We start from the raw sequence: 19,884 nt of genomic DNA on the forward strand, positions 1-19,884 counted from the left end.
ATTCTGTTTTTGTAGGGCCGTGTAGGCCCTAAAACTTATTTCACAGAAATTAAACGTTAATGTTACCATTTACAAATATTAAAATAGCAGGTGCCCCTGTTGGAGCTCTACTTCTGTAAAGGGCAAATGATCCTAACTCCTGGGTTTGGCGATAGTAAAGCAAATGTGTTTTCTCTGCAGTTCCATAATGAAAAAATATTTGAAATCTTTGGTGGAGGTGACTGCATCGTTTGTCTATTGGAGTGTAATTTGTATGTGACTGACTGTGAGGAGTGGTTCTTTATTGTGCTGTCTTGCTGAGAGCAGAGTCCATGGTTCTCCCTTTAAATAACTGGGAGTATGCAAATGTGTAAATCACTTGGAAGCTTTGCCTGTTGGTCCCCTCCCATCTTAGTATTATGTAAAGGTCTTCCTGCCTTTTTCCAGAATAATGTACAGGTTCACCAGTGGCCCCCAACACATTTCCCGCCGAATTTTGCTGAGGAGTTCTTGATGCTGAAGAAAATGAGGGCATCACCACCAAACAAAGCAGATTTACCTATTTGTAGTCTTGTTGTTTGCAAACATAAATTGATATGGGAACGAGTGGTAAAGCTGAAAGCATGCCTGCTACAGTCTCAAGTTATTCGATCAATCAATCAATCAGAACACTTGTAAAGCGTGCTACTTACCCGTGAGGGTCTCAAGACGCTGAGGGGAGGGGGTGCCGCTACTGCTCGAAGAGCCAGGTCTTGAGGAGTCTTCTGAAGGCGAGTAGGTCTTGGGTCTGACGTAGGTGGGTAGGGAGAGTGTTCCAGGTCTTGGCGGCGAGGTAGGAGAAGGATCTGCCGCCGGAGGTTTTTCGTTGGATGCGGGGGACATCGGCGAGGGCGAGGCTGGCGGAGCGGAGCTGGCGGGTCGGGGTGTAGAAGTTGAGTCTGCTTCTCAGGTAGGGTGGTCCGGCGTTATGGAGTGCTTTGTGTGCGTGGGTGAGGAGCTTGAAGGTGATCCTCTTGTCGACGGGGAGTCAGTGTAGGTCTCTCAGGTGGGGGGTGATGTGGCTGCGGCGGGGGACATTGACGATCAGTCGGGCGGAGGCGTTTTGGATGCGTTGTAGTCGTCGCAGGTGTTTGGCTGGGATTCCTGCATAGAGAGGGTTGCCGTAGTCCAGTCTGCTGCTGACAAGGGCCTGTGTCACCGTTCTTCTTGTTTCAGTCGGGATCCACTTGTAGATCCTGCGGAGCATGCGGAGGGTATTGTAGCAGGAGGAGACGGAGTTGACCTGTTTAGACGTGGAGAGGGAGGAGTCGAGGACGAATTCTAGGTTGCGTGCATGGTCGGTGGGTGTCGGTGCTGTTCCCAGTGTGGTCGGCCACCAAGAGTCATCCCAGGCTGAGGGGGTGGGTCCGAAGATGAGTACCTCCGTCTTGTCCGAGTTCAGCTTCAGACGGCTGTTCTGCACCCAGTCGGCGATGGCCTTCATTCCCTCGTGGAGGTTGGTTTTGGCAGTGTGCGGGTCCTTGGTGAGGGAGAGGATGAGCTGGGTGTCGTCGGCATAGGAGATGATGTTGAGGTCGTGTTGGCGGGCCACTTGTGCGAGGGGGGCCATGTAGACGTTGAACAGCGTCGGGCTGAGGGATGAGCCCTGGGGGACGCAGATGATGGCCTCGGATCGGAAGGGCGGGAGGCGAACACTCTGGGTTCTGCCGGAAAGAAGGACGTGGTCCAGTCAAGGGCCTTCTCTTGGATTCCGGCTTCTAGGAGGCGTGTCTTTAGAGTGCCATGGCAGACCATGTCGAAGGCGGCTGACAGGTCCAGGAGGATGAGGGGTGATGTTTCGCTGTTGTCTAGTTGGCGCCTGATGTCGTCTGTGACGGCGATGAGGTGCTGTGGTTTCGTCTGAACCCGGACTGGGACGGGTCCAAGGTGTTGTTGTCTTCCAGGTGGCGGGCCAGTTGCGTGTTGACGATTTTATTGATGACCTTCCCCGGGAACAGGAGCAGGGAGATGGGCCGGAAGTTCTTGAGGTCCGCATTTGGCTTCTTGAGGGGGGCGTTGATTTTGGCGTGTTTCCAGCTTTCCGGGAATGTTGCTGTTACGAAGGAGATGTTGATGACCTTCCGTAGTTGGAGTGCGATGGCAGCGTCTGGAATACGTGGTGTGGGCACGGGTCTGACGGAGATCCTGAGTGGATGGAGTTCATGGCCTTGTGTGTCTTGTCGTTGTTGACGTTGGACCACTAGGTCAGGCAGTTGGCGCTGGTGGTGTTCACAGGGGGGGTGGGGTCTGGCATAGTCGGGTGGTCATGGTGTTGAAGCTGTAATGGATGTCAGCGATCTTGCGGTGGAAGAAGATGGCTAGTGAGTTGCACAGTTCTTGTGAGGGCGGTATGTCGTTGGCATTGGCGCTGGGGTTGGAGAGTTCTTTTACAATGCTGAAGAGCTGTTTGCTGTCGTGTGCATTGTTATCCAGGCGGTCTTTGAAGGAGGATCTCTTCACACCTTGAGTCCCCAGCGTGTTGGCATCAACGTTGAAGAGGATTCACTGGCTGATGAAACAGCCACAGGGACAGTGCAAACTGCTGCTGTTGCTGCAATCACTCGTACTAGCAGGATAGACAGAAATATACTGATAGTTGTCAATGCCTCAAGAACTGCTCTGCCGTTCCAAAGAGCTTTCCACTCAAATATTCCTATAAATTAGATGCACAAAACACACGTATGCTCAAATTCCAGGAGCGGGGAATAGAGTTATACCAAACAGAGATAGCAGATTAGGTTGAATACTAGCTGCACACGAGGGTCTGGGCTTTGCCCACGCAGGAGTCACTGCCTGTCAGCAGAAGAAAGGTTCCACCCTAGCTCGGCCAACACAAACACCATTACTCATCTTAGACAGACATCTTACTTGTGTCTATTTGGATCACTGCGGGCCCTTAAATTCGGACGGGCTTACAAGTATATCTTGGTGGCAGTCGATTCATGTTCTAGATTTCTATGGGTTTGGCCTCAGAGCTCGGCTGATGTTCGAACTGTTATAAAGGATTTGCACATCTTTATCGGGACATACGCAATTGACACTTTACATTCTGACCAGGGCCCTACCTTAAGCTCTCAGGCTTACAAGGATGCCATGGAAGGTATGGGTGTTACCTTGCAGTACTCCTCCCCCTACCATCCCAAGGGAAATTCGGTGGTGGAGAGGGAAAACCAGACCTAAAGCAATCCTTAAAAGCAAGGGTATTAGGTATGGGCTGTAGTTGGCTCATTCACCTATATGAGGTCAGGAGGGCACTGAATAATATGCCATAAAAATACTTGGGAGGATGTACCCCTTATGAGATCCTGTTTGGGACAAGAATGTGGTTACCTGACCTTGATTGTGCCAACACAGTGGCGGATGTAAAACCATTTGAATTGAATGATCGTTTGGCTGTTTTACAGGAACTCAATGAATTCCGCGCATTACAAAGCAATGTCCAAGTAAAATGCACTGCCACTGGGAAAGTGAAACCAGTTCCGGCAAGACCTGTCTAGGTTCCAAAAGTTGGATAACCTGGTCAGAGAAAAAATTGTGGACAAGAAGGAGTTTGGGCCATCCTAAAGAACACCTGTACCTGTCCTGGCAGTTCAAGGACCAAGAACAGTACTTCTTCCGCCTCTTGCCGGCCGAAAATAAAAAAGATTTGTCTCCATTGATAACATCATACCACAATATGTGGCCGAGTCTCAACAGCAACCCTGAGTAGCCACAGATCTCCTCTCGCTACTATACAGGAGATTCAGTTGGAAAGACTAATAACGTTTCAAGACTCCTCTGTGCAAGATGCCGAAGTAGCCAATAACGGAGTATAAATTAAACCTGTTGAAACAGAACACCAAAATATTACTGAAATGCAAATTGCAATTCGGCCCAATAATGAACTTTACATCAACGCGCCTTCACAAGAAGCAACTGCCAGTTCTACAAACACGGCTGAGCTCCTAAAGATAGACCAAACAGCATCTGGCTACTTCTTCAACTTCGATGACTTTTCTTCAGATACAAGCGAACCTGAGCAAACGCCACACATCTCTAAAAAAGAAAAACTTTGACAATATATCTCTAGCTGAAAAAGGCTTACTTTGTGTCCCCTTGGTTGCATACTTGGTTTACATTAGGGATCCTGTTCCTGTTCATTTGGATTGGTATAGTAACTGTCTTTTCCTACTACTAAATGGGCATTACCTCCTACAACGCCCTGCAGATCAACCAGTGAACTTGGTCCTGAAACCACATACGTCATCACAACATGAACAAAGAGACTTGTCCCTAGTAAATGTTTCAGCCGTTTCAGTACCGGATGGTATAGTTTTGGATAGTGTTTCATATGATGTATTTGGTCCTACAGACATTTGAAAATTCTACACATATTTAAAATTCAATGAATGATTTCATTACCCCGAGTACACTCTCTGATGATTGGGACATTGAGACTGTAAATACTATGCTTTCAGATTTAGAACAATCTGCTGCATTTTCTTATAGGGAATTATATGAAGATACACCTGACTACGATAGTATATTTTACTACCAGCATATGGTCATCACTTTTTGTACAGAGCTAGTGTTCCACGCGTTGTAAACACTTACCACCAATGGGAACATTGCCTGACACCATCGAAAGGTAGTTCTACCACATTCGTATAGAAATTTGAATATTTTTCAGGGTTCAATACATCAGACCCAATGTCATATTACTATAAGTTAGTACAGACAAATGCAACTGCAAAGACAATTATGCTGACAAATACCAAGCTCATATACTCAGAGCCTTTTATCTCCCAACTGTCTATACAAGGTTTCGACTATTGAAGGGACACGATAGATACAAAATACATCAGGGGGATGAAAGATTGACAGGTTCAGGGATGAGAGACTTTATTTAGAGCTTGCTTCATACCGATATAGAATATATTCCTGAACAGAACAGTGCAACAAACTACTTGCTATGGGTTTGCAAAAATTAAATACCTGAAAACACCATGCATCCCCTTCCCCATACCTATTGCAGGTATATTGAATGGCACACTGACAAGTGAGGAAATGCTGGGTGCAATGATACAGAATGATACATACAATTCTTCAGCTTCCAATTGGAAGGGATGGTTGCTTTGGCATATCAAAACAAATAGGTGTCAAGCAAGAATCAAGGGTATCACCAGAGGATTTAGTATCCATAGGCCTGACCCATGCTATGTGCACACAGACGACCCAGGGGTAGTGACTACTTATAGTCTTGGGAAGTTGTGTTGCACAAGTTTTTCTTGGTTCTCGGTTTATAATCTGACCGACAGACAGTTGACCATGGCACCCAGAGATGCAAAGTACACCATGCTGTTCATTGAGAAATTAGAGCAGTTACCTTTTACAGTAGCAGAGTCACCATCAATGGAATGGTCAATTTATCACACTGCCAATCACAACATTTCTGTTCCAATACTGTGTTAGATACTTCCAAGCAGGCAAGTATGAAGCCTTGGGTGAAGGGTTCATACGGGAAACCTAGGAGTTACCATATAGATATAGGTGCAGAAATATGGAGAGTTCTTAAGTGGTAATGACTGCGGGAAGGCTTTATATGGGTCTTTAGTGTGCAAAGAAGTGTAGCTTCATGGGACGTGCAATGTGTCAAAAGCGAACTTATCTTGCTACTTGAAAGGCACCCCAGCTGCCATGATTCATTCAGTTTTTTAATAACTTTCGAATGGAAGTTATTTAGTGCTGAATGATCAAGGCTGTTGTGGAATGGCACCAAGTATCCCATATCTAGTCACAGTAAACTTCAGAGTTGTTTGCTGTAAGCAAGTATTGCCTCTCCTGGCTCGCACAGTTAGGGAGGCACCACTGTGGCCTTCACTGAATGTTTCCAGTATACGATTTCATTCACTTAGCAAACTGAAAGCCATGTTGTTTCAACAAAATGTGGCCGTAACTTTAGCCCGAGAGACTTTTGATCTCCAGGTTGCAATGTCTTCAGCAGAGATACAGGCCCTGGTCCGTACGAACTTCCCGATCCATTTAGGAGAAATGGTTCATCGTATCTTTAACACGTCTGATACGAGTGGAATAGTACACTTATTTAAGCAACTTGGACCAGGTCTCTTAACCACCTTTCAAACTATCTTCTGAGTGATTCCAGCCTTCATGCACTCCATACTTAGAAGCTTTTTTGGAGGGCTTCCTTTGGTCCTGCTTTCGGTAGTGGGCATCCTGATTTTAATACTCTTGCTTCGCAATGACGCCGCAATCCCTCAAGAAATGGAGATAACACTGCTGAAACGATATTGTCGTGAGCGCATGGTGTTCTACCGGACTACAACTCAGCTGGGAGAGCTGAGTGAGCATTAGTCCCTGTCTTTCAGACCGGTCTGGCTAGACTGTGTCCTGCCTCTGTTCTGTTGCCTCTTCTGCGGATTTGGCTGCGTGTTGGACCTGTGTCAGACACTCCCAACAGTTGCACCGCCGGACAGAGAAGTGCTACTGGTGCCTTTCAGGCCAACACATGCAGTTGTCCACAACATATTCCCATGTTGATGACAGTATTTCTAGAGCCTCCAAGGGATGCTTCTGCTTCTGTTGGAAGGGATATCGGCTCCGCTCCAGAAGTACTGGAATCGTTATCAGGCGTGCAGGCATCTAACTCTTCTCCAGGAATTGCTGGGGGAACCAGTGATGTCCATCTTTGCTCATTGGATTTGATACTGGAAGTTCTTGAGGGGCTGCCACCTGCGGATACGATGTTCATTGATGTTGAGTCTTCAGCACAGGATTCATACACAATTTGGCCTCTCCTACACAGGGAACTGTTTGGCAACTTTTTAAACATTTACCAAATTGAAGGTCGAATGTGACTTTATTTTATCTTTTCTCTCTTCTCAGCTCTCACTGAGCTTCGTGGCTTTTAAGGTGCTCAGTGCAATAATCACAATACGTACACGTTTAGAGGACCATTTGAACGCTTCTTTAGGGGAAAAATTACTTTCTTTTACGGCCATTTTTTCAGGCTTTTAAAAATGCTTTTTAGCATGTTTTATTATAAGTGATTTTTATTCCTTTTTTAATAACATTAGCTTTATAATTACCTAGCTGACTTTGTTGACCTTTTGATGAGGAGTGGGCGTCATGTCTTTTAGGATGGTCTCATCGATGTATATCCCATTCTACATACATTATCCCATCCATATGACTATAACGATTCTAAACAGGTGACCTATTACATAATAGTCTGCTCCTGTCTCTTCAACACCAGGCTCTTAGTCTTCTAACTGAAATCCTGTGCCTGACAAACATAAACATGTCCTCAGGCACTGCAGATTTATTCTGTATAATGGTCACCACTTTTTTTCATCCTTGGCCAACAGTCAGCTGTGCATGATCCCACGGGTTTAGAAAAGAATCGGTGATTGTTTTCAAAACATTTATGATTGTTTTCAAAAGATATTGATTATACAAAAAACACTGGAGTGACCACTTTAATATACTCCCACTACAAATTAGAGGAGAATTTCTTCCAAGCTGAGCCTGGGGTTCTGCATGGCGAATCTTCGACACACAGTGGTCTGACATCCCTTGTGGGCTGTCAACCTCGACGCAGAGATGGGGTCCTGTGTTCTAAACCAACAGGTGAGTGCCCTAATTACTTAGTGCACGCATTTTAGGAATATGCAAGTGGTACTGTTTTTATCTCAACTGTTTCAGCTCATCTTATTAGCACTATTGTAGAAATGTATCTACTATTTACAAAATTGATACTAGCAATCTATATATACAAGGCTGTCGCGGGACCAATAAATACTTATTGAAACTTCTTAATCGCCATTCTGTGTATTTTCTGAGAGTAAGCAGGCACGAGTGTCTGAGTGAAAGGTACTGTACTGTTATCCACGATACCGGACGATTCAGGGTTGTCATGTTGAATGGTAGGCAGAGACTACCTTCACCACTGTAGAATACAGGGGGGTGGTAGTGGCACTGTAGAGCTAGCTGGTCTAACAGCTGACATATCCTGTGGGGGTGTCCGGAAGTGCTTGGGACACCAAGCCCGCAGTTTAGGTCATCCAAAATGCGTAGGTACTTGGGGACTCCTAGGAACTGCACCACAGGGACTCGGGCTAGAGTCCCAGATAAAAATGTATAAAGAAAAGGGGGCAGGGTAGGAATACCCTGACCCCTCCCCCAGTTTTGGAGGGGGTCCGAAATGGATCCCGACATGGTTTGAAAGCTTTTTTTTTTGCCACGGATTCAAGTGTGAATCCACGAATCAGCAGCAATTTTTTTTTTAAATGACGCATGGGCTCCTGTCTGTCTTTTTGCTAAAGCCCCCATTAGGCTTAAATTCTGGGGGCATGAAGTTAATGAAGAAGAGGGACTTATGGGCCCCCTCCTAGGCTTTTGTTAAGCAATAAAGGCTGTTTGAGGGAGTCTAGCCTTTGCCTGAGTGTGACTCGTCTGTTGATCACTCCCCACTGAGCGCAATATATATGTATATATGCATATATATATGCATATATATATACATATATATACAGAATATATACATATATATACAGACACACACACATATATTTATGTTTTCTAGTACATGCCTACTGTTCTGCGCAGTAGCTGACTGCAGAACACCAGCAATCCAATGAACTTACTAGTTCAAAGGAGGAGTTTGGAAATCTGTCATATAGAGGAGATGAAAAGATACAGTCAATAGGGATATAGGGATGATGAATAAGAACCTCGTTTGTTACTTGCTTCAAAGCTGTTTTCCATTAATGTATACGATTAAAAGCTTGAAAACCTGTTGATTTTCCCTTGTACTGTACTTGTTTCCATCTATAAGCATGTGTGAATGTTAAAAAAGGACATTTTTGAGAGACAAGATTCCCACTTCAACTGGTTCCCTATTTCTCATTCCCGTGTTATGCTCCTATTTTTTTGTATTTTTTCAACACACAATCTAATTCTCTCTGGCAATGATTAATTCAGAATCCATACTCGTTATTCGTTTGCTAATGTATTTATTATGGTTAGAAAAACTTTATGTGCAACTACTTAAGCTTCTACAGCACACTGAGAAGGTCTATAAATTGTTTTAAGTTACTGCTAAATATTTCTTGGTATTTGCAATTGTTCTGGTTCTATTGTGACTTTGAAGGATACACTGATATTCTGTATAATGTGGTGAAGACTATTTCAAATTTCATACATACGTCGTCGGACATACATCATCCATGCCAACAGCATTATGGATGGTTTTCAAAGCACTCCTAACAATAGGGATTGATAAGCAACGCGCCCTAGCTACTAACTCTAAAGTGTGCTGTTTTCACCACTGTGAATACATTTCAGATAGCCTAATATTTTATATTTGATATCGAGAAATGTCTCAATTTAAATGCTTTTCAATTGTTAATTGTTATCTTTTTCCAGACCACCAGCTAAACAAACACTATAGAGATCTGAGTCTCTCTCTTTCTTACAAGTCCTTAACCGAGCATGAAAAATGTTCTAAGTAAAATACTTCTTCTGGTTGTTCTCCTCGCTGTTCTCATCATGGACCATCGTCACTATCATCCTCATTATCATTAAAGTAGTTGTTTATCTGTTGTTGTTACTGTTAATTACGTTATTCTGTTTTTACTTATTATTATATGTATTTTAATTGTTGTTATTATAATTATTGTTATCATGCAGTTGTAATAATAAAAGAAATGTTAACCAAAATCTGTGGCTGAAAATAACGTCTACACCTTGAGTAAATTCTTGATTAAATGTGGCAATTTTTGATTTTAAAGTGTGCAAAGTGCTGTATGTGGAGAAGTGCAATTTTCTGTACTGTGAAGTGAAAGATGACAATTATGTTGTCACATTAAGTTATGTCGTAACATGTTACATTAGGTCATGTTCTGTTATGTTATCGTGCGATTTTATCTGATAGGTTACATTTGCACGGTTAGTACTGCTACATATCAGTTTTTAACACACCGTTAGCGCTGTGGTGCCCTCAGTCGATGAACAACATATATGTGCCATGAACTTCGCACACAGGCAGCCCCACGAAGGGCGCCACTTCACCCAGAGTTTTTCTAACAGTCAAACATTTCTGCAGTAGCTAAACAGCTCTACCTTGTAGCAGCGATGGCATTTTATGGTGTGCACGGCTATAAATCATTTTTAAACTATGATGTTATTTCGAAAGCCAGATGTGAGCACATATGTTTGCCACAGTTGTATAAACTGCTTACTTGTCATACTTCATAAAGGTTGAGCCATATATCTCAAGAGCATGTTTTAAGTAGTTTTTGCTGTTGCGGGGAAATCAATGCAGAGGTGTATAGTGATGAAAACATGCAAGTCTTTCAACGGATTTCTATTTCCTGATTAATGAGAGCAACCCAGCCTGCGTTACGTGTTTACTGTTTATAGCACGCTGGACGAGTGGGAAGCGTTTAAACAGGCTAATGTAGTTTTATTTTTGGATAAAATCTTGATTATGTGTTTTTCTGAACAAGCTGACATGTCCCCCTTATATAAACCTGGCAGATGGGTAAATTGTTTGAGAAACGCAATTTTTCTGACCTTATTGGTGTCATTTTACTTATGGATTAGCCAAAGAGGCCCACATGGGCAGTCACAGGGCAGCAGACATATTTAAAAAGATCTTCAGACAAAAACTGCTGATACAACATTCTAAAAATCATCTGATTTTTACCAGAGATTACAGTTCTCTTAATGTGCCCATCCTTTACAGGTCACAAATACATCACAAGTTTATAACAAATGCATAACATGAATGTAGATTTAGCACATGTTTCTCATGTGGTCTAACAATATTAAAATAAGTGTTGCACTTGACATTATTTTTAATGTGCATTCACTGTAGGATTAGTACCTTAACCATCCCAATTGATATATTCACTGAAGCCTTGATGAATAAACCATCCTTATTTGGTAGACATGCACTCACTGTGGAAACGAATTTGACTGTCATAATGTGTACGTACCCTAATACATTAAGTTACATTTACTGTTTAGATGACTGAATAGAAACCATCCTCATATGTAGAATGTGATTACTTTAGAAACAACAAACGTTTATGTAATGTGTACACTAATGTTTCACATATATTGCATTAAAATGTAGCTCTTGATATACTGACGCATATAGATTTAAGGTTTTACTGTATGTTCTTTGCAGCCACAGTCCGTCCAGATAACATCGGTGGACCGAATTTGGGGGGGATTTATTTAATTTCCTTCAGCATCGTCCCTCAGAACCACCCCCAACCAGGCTCCACCGCTGTTACCTGCACGGAACGCGGCTGGTCCTATGTAATATAACTCTAATGTACTGACCATTAATATTCATTTGTGTTCAAATGAGCACACACATATAAACTGTGCACCATTGAGTTAATACTTGATGGCATTGTAATGCCGCAATATGGTAACCCAGGTTATTTTTATGGGAGTCAAATCTTTATTTGGAGATTGGAAGACTGAATACTCCATCCAAAATGTGATAGATATCCCGCCGCCTGCGATATTGCAAGTGCCATAGGCAATAATACAATTGTAATATGACAGACGAGACGTCAGCCACATTTCGATGGAGTATCCTGTCGGCTTCTAAATAAGTCCATCAGCCACTAAACATGTGGCATGTTACCTTGTGCTCAACCAGAACCTTTCAGTTTAGTTATCAAGTGAGTGATGAAAAAGTGAGAGAACAACTAGGCCGATTTGAATTTTAATCATATTTACGGCACAATATCTAATTAACAGGCAAATCAAAAAGTCTCCAATGGCAGACCATTTTGGGGAGGGGCACTTCTGATTTTTCCATAGAGATTAAATATAATACTTTTGCTTGCAGCATTCACGTAATATTGATAAATGTGAAAAAGCTATGTTGACATCTGTTGGAGTTTTTAGACGATATACAGCCATGTTATTGAACAAATAGTATATCACCCACTTACATTAAGTTAGAAATGTCAAGATTTTTTAAAAGGGCTCATGGCATCACGTGACAGCAGACCTGAATCAGCCCCTAGCCTGTAATACACTTGCACTGAAAGGGTCTTACCTTTCTCCTTCTGTATCTTTTTTAAACTGGTCCCAGTGTCTTGGTCAGTGAGTTCGCCATCTCTGATGTTAGGCAGCATAGCTATGAATAAGAGATCGCAGCTAAATGGCATAGCTGGTAAAATAACGTACAAAAACAGAGCATGAAGGTGAAATATTTCAAAAGGTGTCAGGAATATTTCTTCACTGACAATATTTTGGCATGCTCGCATAATTACAAATTACGTGAAAAAGGCACCTTAGCAAGCTCATGCAAACTAGCAAAAAGGCTCTTTGTTCAGAAAAGTTCCACAAGTACCTCTTTTATTATTTTTATCATCTAATTATAACTATATCAGAAAAATGGTTTGACAACAGTATTACATTTTAATATCTGTATGTATACTGAGAAATATGGATGACATTAATTCAAGAAAAAACTATTCGGAAATACAGATTTACGTTTTTATCAACAATGTTTTTCTCTAATTAAACCATGTGGATCAATTCACTAAGCCCTTTTTGAGTGTAAGTTTAAGTGTGAATGGCTCAACTTACAATTGCAAAGAGGATATTGCGTTTTTAAATCCTTTTACTCATGCGCATTAGTACATTAGTACATCTGACTCAAATTGTAAGGAAGTGTTTCAGGGTGGGGCTTGTCTGGAAAGCTTGTGAATATCCACAAACCATGACTTTTTGGGGAGTCCTTCCGGCGCCCTTCTAAATATAGAAACGCTAGGAGATTAATGGCCTTAATGATCACACATAGTAGATGCAAATTGCACACTGACTGTTGCCACTGGCCTGTAATTTTGCAATACAACTTGTTCTAAAAGGTTGTATCACAAAATGCCCATTTTTAGGGGTCAGGAAATGACCTGCCTAATGAATATTGTTTAGGGAGGTCAATATAAGGAATCAGCTACGAGGCAGGGATGGCCTAAAAGGGACTTTAGACCTGCATCCCTGTGTTTGTATTCCTAAATGGGAAACTTTTTTTAAGCAGACCTTGTTTTCTAAAAGGGCAGGTGTGGCTTTAAAAAGTGTTTCCTTTTTAGGAAGACAGCGGAGGGGGGCGGGGTGTGGGGGGGACATTCAGTGGTCCTATTGACCATTTACTGATACTTCCTGAGGCCATGCAACACAATTCTCAAATGGAAAGCTGTCCAGTGGGCAGGCAGCTTTCCCTTTGCAAACCTGTTACAACTGCCTTTGAGAGGTGGGTAACTTTTCAATACTTTCCAAACACAATTGCGGTTATACACCATTGATAGATCTCATTGCAAATCGCAAACAGGAAAGGGCAAACCTTTCCCTCTCTCTTAACTGCTATGCGGAATGAGTTGTTAAACCTCTTTTACAATCCAGAAAGGCTTTTCCAAATCGCAAAGGGCTTTAGTACGTTCAAAACTACAATACCACTCATAGAGTTTGCAATTAAAAAATGGTTTTGTACATACTCTGGTAAAGAGTATTGTACTATATATGCCAGCATCCTAAATGTTGGGCAATTATTTGTCCGAAAAGGAACTGCACTGAATACACTGTACTGAATACAGTGAATATTGAATTAATCTAAAGTCGATGTAGAAGAAATTAATAGAGAGAGGTTACCCAAAAAAGTCACCAACAAAGCATTCAAACGAGCATGTCACATCAATCTAGACCTCTTACCGATATCCAAAAGAAAACAAAAGACATGCAAGAGTACGGTATCGGCAACAATGTTTTCACAATAAGCAATCAGTTAACGAAAGTGACTGGCAACATTATACTGATATACAAACCAGATGTGTCCAGGTGCAAAAAATGCATTTAAACAAAGCCTCTATACATTTGAATAGCTGTTAAAGTAATTTCTGGACCCAGAGTAATCAAATGTAGTACTCGTCACCCCTGAGAGAAGAGAAAATAGCCCATGCAGTAACTGTGTGCCATGTGCTTGCATTAAGAGGAGAACTTTGTTTTGCTATAATACCTTGAACTATGTGCTACAAATGTGGCTATGAATTGATACATTTGGAGATGGTAATGAGGAAAGTAAGCACCAAGATTAACCAACATTATTCAAATACAAAAGATAACATACAATAAAAACCCACTGATGAACACTACATTTAAATGTCTGCTTGTGTGATGATTATAGTGTTTCATTCACAAGGGATGTAAACTCACCTCCAAGCAGGGGTGAGAAGGAATGAACCCTATCGTTTTGGAAGAACCAGTGAATTTTATTTTTAACATCATCAGCAATGGGCTAAATGAGCAGATCAAATGGAAGAATTCAGTAGCATGAATATGCTTAATTTAAGACATGCTGATCACTGAGTATTTCTGCATTTAAAACAAAACCACACTTTCTTTAATGTACCATATGCCTGCCTGTGCCAGTGTAGTTGGTGTTACTGAGAATCCATTGTCTCTGCAAATAAAATTCTAGTTCAAGCCTGGTTGAGAGGGCATGAACATCAGAGTGGCTGTTCCTTTCTCCAAATCTCTTTCATTTCCCCTTTTCTTTACCCTTGTCACCTCTCTCCTATTTCTTCTATTCCTGTCTTTTATCAAATAAACGGAGACAGCATTGTTTAAAATAGTATTTCTCTTTGATAAACGCATAATATGAATACACTAGATTGAAACATTACAGTGACCTTGTTTAGATGAGAAGAGATATGGCGCAACACAGACTCTGATACGGAATAAAAAAGAGCTGTGAGTATTTCACCAGCAGATAGATGGCATCTACATCTTCTGCTTGTCCCAACCAGGTGACCTTCTGTACTTTTCAAAAAGCAGAGTAGGCAGTGATGCTGTAAAAACCCCATTTCAAACCGGTTTGAAGAAGGAAGGGCTCCCTTTCAAATTATCCAGCTATGCATAACTAATTTATTTGCACCAATTAGAAAACTGACTAGCTGTCCCTTTTCCTACCCCCAGGTGGAACGAAAGATCACAAAATTCAACATTTAACAGTTAAAACAAGTGATATAGAGATAGCAAAAGATGGAAACAAAAGACAGCAAGAGTAACAGGATAAATCTTGTAAGATTGAGATTTTGATCTTTATAACTTGGAATAGAGACTTTATTTAAAAAGCACTCTTCCTGTCTTTCGCTGATATTGCTTTCACATGCCAACTCATACATACCATGGTACGTACGTACATCACCACATATAGGGTCTGATTTAGAATTTTGTGGATGGGTTACTCCATCACAAACTTGACATCTATCCCGTCCACATTATTACAAGTTCCACAGGACTCATTATTACAAGTTTCATAGGACCTAATGCACTTGTAATAAAGTGGGTGTGATCTCCATCACGTTTCTATCAGAGTAACCAACCTGTCAAATGCTAATTTAGGCCCATAGATCACACCCATAGTTTGGTGACTAAATATTTCATTTTTTTTATCATTATTTACTATACCAGACATAGAATGCCTATCATCTGCCCTGATGAATGTCATGCAAACCCCCACCATGACTAAATCAAATATGGTGGTCTGTGGGACCTAGTTTGGACTTTGAGGATGCACATACCTTTGCACCTAATAACATTGCCTTCAGACAAACTATTGATTAGTAGCTATTTCTATTGTGATAGCCACATTTATTTATTATCGTGCGATGATTCCACATCATGTGTGACTAACATGCACTCGGCCATTATGCAAGCACCACCATTTTCTTGGCACATTGTGAACTGCTGGTGAATGATGCAATCTGTTTATCACATTCTGTATGATAGACTCAGCAAAATAAAAGTGATTCTTTGTTCTGTATGCTATCTAAAACACGTTCAAAATAGCATAATCAATATGAGCTAATAGGCAAAAACACTGTAAAGAAATAATTTATAGTGAAAGCCGAAATGCACAAACAAGGATAGTGTGCTTGAGTATAATTTAGCAATCACTGTATGTAGGAATTTGAATTATTAAGTGAGGCGGATGAAAGCCTACCACAAGTAATAATATAGTTACTAACCTGTTAAGTCGAGCTAAAAGTTTAAATCATTTAAACCTTAGTTCAACCCCAGGTTGTTATGGCATGGAGCAGACAGGCTTAACTTAAAGAAAATGTGTAAAGCCTTTAGAAGTTCCACAATAGTTAAAAAGTCAAAGATCCAACACAATTAAAGCCCCACTTCAATTTTCAAATAGAGAGAAATATGATCTAAGCAAAATGACACCAAAATGATAAACATCCAATAAGTTGAATTGCAGATATGAATTGTTAAAGATTTAAGTAGAAAAAGCACCAAGAAAAATAAAGCAAGGATGACACAAACTAGACGCACCACAGAAGGAATAGAATAGATACCTATACAACAAACATAATGGAAGGCAGTGATGGGCTGAACAAAGACTCTAGACTCTACACTGAAGGCTTGAGATACCGGAGGAACACTATTGGAATGTTATAGATGTATTTAACCAAAGTATATACTATGTAAGAAGGTAGTACATGTAAAACAAACTCCTTGAAGAGGGCACTGTATGACACAGTGTGACAGCAGTTGTGTTTTGTTATTGTTTAATTCATAAAGATATTTTCCAGAAAAATAAAGCAACATATTGAAGTCAATGGTCACAGTAGACTTGGATCAAGGTGCAATTTCAAACCAAACCTGATGAAGATATAGGTCAGATATACCAAGAGGAAAAAGTTCCTTAATCCCACATCAAAAAGGGACTTGGCACTTTCTGAAAAAAAAACTGTTTAAATTTGTTTCTCATGCCAAAAACAGAAAGGTACTTTGTTTGCAGCTTAGGAGATTTCTCTCTCTAAATTTTCCAAGACCCTACAAAAAATCGTACTTAGTCTCTTTTCAGATGTGTGGGATCTTTGAGTGGGATGACGCTGAAATCTATTCTAAAGCTGTGGAACTGACAGTCACATACTTTTCTAGCAAGTCCCGCTGAAGCACTAGAGCTGGGGAGGAAAATTTTTCAAAAGGTTCCAAACTTCCTTCTGGTGCCAAAAGACCCACAACAGTTCACTGCTAAGACACACTGGGGCATCAAGGGAAGGTACTGAGTGATTTTCAAGGTGTCAGGCAGAAGCCAACAGCAAGGTTCCAGTCCAGTCTAGTTGCTACGGGTCAGCTGGGTACTTTGGCAAAACGTCCTCCTGCAGCTTGTTATCCTCCTGTAGTTATAGATAGAGTCAGACAATTGACCCTTAGAGTCCACTTCTTTATCCTGGGTACACGTGGGAGCATGTCCAACCCTTCATGTTCCCTCATAGGTCTCAAACAGCAGAGGCAATCCTTCATTTTTCCACTGACTCAGAGAGTGTTTTAAGAATGGTGACTTGGCCAGCTAGTGAGTAAAAGTGGTGCCTGGCTCTTTACTAACCAATAGGGTAAATGTTCCCAGGGGCAACCACTTTTGATGCAGTATCTGTTTGCCCTACAGCAAACAATCTCATAGTGCACATTATTCCCAAAATCCAGGACTGTGAAACCCCTCTCTCCTTGTGCTGAGCCTGTGTACCCACTCAGAGGTTTGGACAGGGTAATAAGTAGCCCCTTCCTCTGTGGCCATACAACACCAGTTCTGAGGGGAACTTTTTTCCCACTGGGTTTGGTTAATTATGCTCCTGGGCCTAACCAAACTGGTCTACTTGTGAGGGGAAAAACACATCCCCACCCCCTACTCCCAGACAAGTGCCCCTATTATCACACCTCATTGTGGTTAAGCATTTCATTGACAGCTGCTTGCAAGCTTCAAGGAAGGAAAAGGTAACTTTCTAACAATGTATTTTCTGAAATATTTATAAAAAAAATCTAACTTTACCATTGCATTGGGCATTTAATAAATAGTAAAGAGTGGCTGAATAATGTTTCTAACTGGTTCCAAACCTGAGATAGAGAATCAATCTTTTAATTTGTACTCTGGTTTTCATATAGGACAGTCAGACTCTTCCACAGTGAATATTGCTTTTGGGGGCTTATCAATGCAGGGACATGGTGGCATTACATTTCTACAGTCCCAATTTTTAAATAAAAAAACACCCTGCCTTGTTGGTTACAAAGCCTACATAGCTATTCATACTTTAAAGAAAGGAATTTGCCCTACCAAAAGGGTTGTTCTGATATGTTGGGCTGAAGGTTTAAACTGTAATATTCAGGCTATACTGGTAGGCGTAAACCATGTTCTCCTTGCAACCCTAGTGGATGGTACAATAAATGCTGCAGTTGACAGTGACATTTTAACTTTCTATGCCATAGGTGTATTTTCTTCATCATATGCTTTGGTCTTCTAGGAAAGTTAAATAAGCCAATCAGGTATTAGCTGATTTCTAAATGTTTTGCTGAGCATATAATATACACTGGGCACTGGACAGCAGTGCCACAAAGGGCAGAGTCAAAATACCAGAAATACAAATCATCATAAAATGGGGATAGGGCATTTTTCCCGCACTATACAACCTACTGATGTATGTATATATATATATATATATAAGCATGTTAATCTAGTATTGACCCAATTCCATTATAATAAAGGTAGGATTACACATGATGCCTATTGATAAACATCATTTTTACAACTAGGAAATGCATCAGCCAAATCTTTGGACTTCTGAAGAGTCTTGTAAAAAAAAGTACTGGGGAGACACAATTTTGCTTCGATGTTTGCCGTAAATGCTGCTACATGCTGTGGTTGCCGAATGCCAAGGATCACAAATACGAACGCTGCCTAGTTTTGCTTCCACCTCTTGCCTCTGTTTTTCCACCACCCTACACCTTCTATCTATTTAGCTTTCTGTTGCAGGCAATTCTCCATCTCTGCAGTCTACAGTTGCCACTGCTTCCTATGTTTCTCGTCCTCCTTTTCCTTCCTTGTCTTCTTTTTTTCTATTGCTCTTATGCAAAGTCTGATAACAAGAATCAGCAAAGCCAATAGGTCTCACCCTTGTGACTCACTGGCTTCGCCAATGGTTTTTAGATGAAATTGGTGCAGGAAGTTGCAATAGGGGGAAGGCTAGGCTGAAAACTGTGTCCCAACAAAAAGTGGAGGAAAAGGATTGGAAAACAGGCAGCCCTTCCAAGTTTACCAGGCATGACGTGCAGCTCCACTCCAGGCTTTTCTTTGAATTCTCGGACTTGTAGTCATGTTTACTTTATTCCACTATGAAAATGCATCTACAAGTCCCAGAATTCAATGGAAAAGATGTGGATTAGAGCGGCACCTCACACATGGACCAGAGAACGTGGCAACCATGGAGCGGTACATAAGCAAACACAAGCACATCATTGAAGTAGGACTAGGGTTTTCTCAAACTACTTCACTAATCAGCAACTGTGCTACTAAGGAGCTCCTGCCTTATGCCAGCACTTTAATAAACAATTCAATAAACAGTCTCACATGGGACAAACACAACGTCACATGTAAGGAGACTTCAAACATAGAAATAGGATACAATCACAAATGTGTAGAGAAAACTTAACAGGTATGAACCTGCTCAAGCAGTAGGGCATTGAAATGGATGATCCACAGGCAGATGCGGGATCATGGCTACCATGCACTGTTAGCAAACAGAACAAGAGTATGGAGCTATGTTAATCCTGTGGATCCCCAGGGCAGTGTGTGGGCTTCCGTTCTCTGGCCATCTCTCCCACCAACCACCGCTGCTGCTTTGAACACCCAGAATCAAAAGGTATCTTTGCAGGGTATCTGCCAAAGGGCTCTACATCATGTGTGACAACGCATGTCACGTTATGCTGCATTACTAACCATAGATTGTACTTTGGAACTTTTAGTTACTTTTTATGACAGGCAAAAAAAGAGCT

The 19,884-nt window shown here is 41.4% G+C and overlaps 1 protein-coding gene across 6 annotated transcripts in view; it reads right to left on the reverse strand.

Annotated features, from left to right (window-relative positions):
• The window catches only part of DACH2 (dachshund family transcription factor 2), an 865,718-nt gene that overhangs the window by 140,060 nt on the left and 705,774 nt on the right, over positions 1 to 19,884 (reverse strand). For 2 of the 6 annotated variants that reach the window (XM_078688462.1, XM_078688466.1), the window contains one exon: positions 12,101 to 12,181. The exons of 2 other annotated variants lie outside the window; for them this stretch is intronic. In XM_078688462.1, the coding sequence (XP_078544588.1) occupies positions 12,101 to 12,181 (81 nt within the window). Of the gene's footprint in view, positions 1 to 12,100; positions 12,215 to 19,884 lie in introns of all 6 variants that reach the window. 2 more of the 6 variants (XM_078688464.1, XM_078688461.1) reach the window with 1 other exon arrangement.

Source organism: Lissotriton helveticus, chromosome 4_1 (assembly GCF_964261635.1).
Source record: "Lissotriton helveticus chromosome 4_1, aLisHel1.1, whole genome shotgun sequence".
NCBI lineage: Eukaryota > Metazoa > Chordata > Amphibia > Caudata > Salamandridae > Lissotriton > Lissotriton helveticus.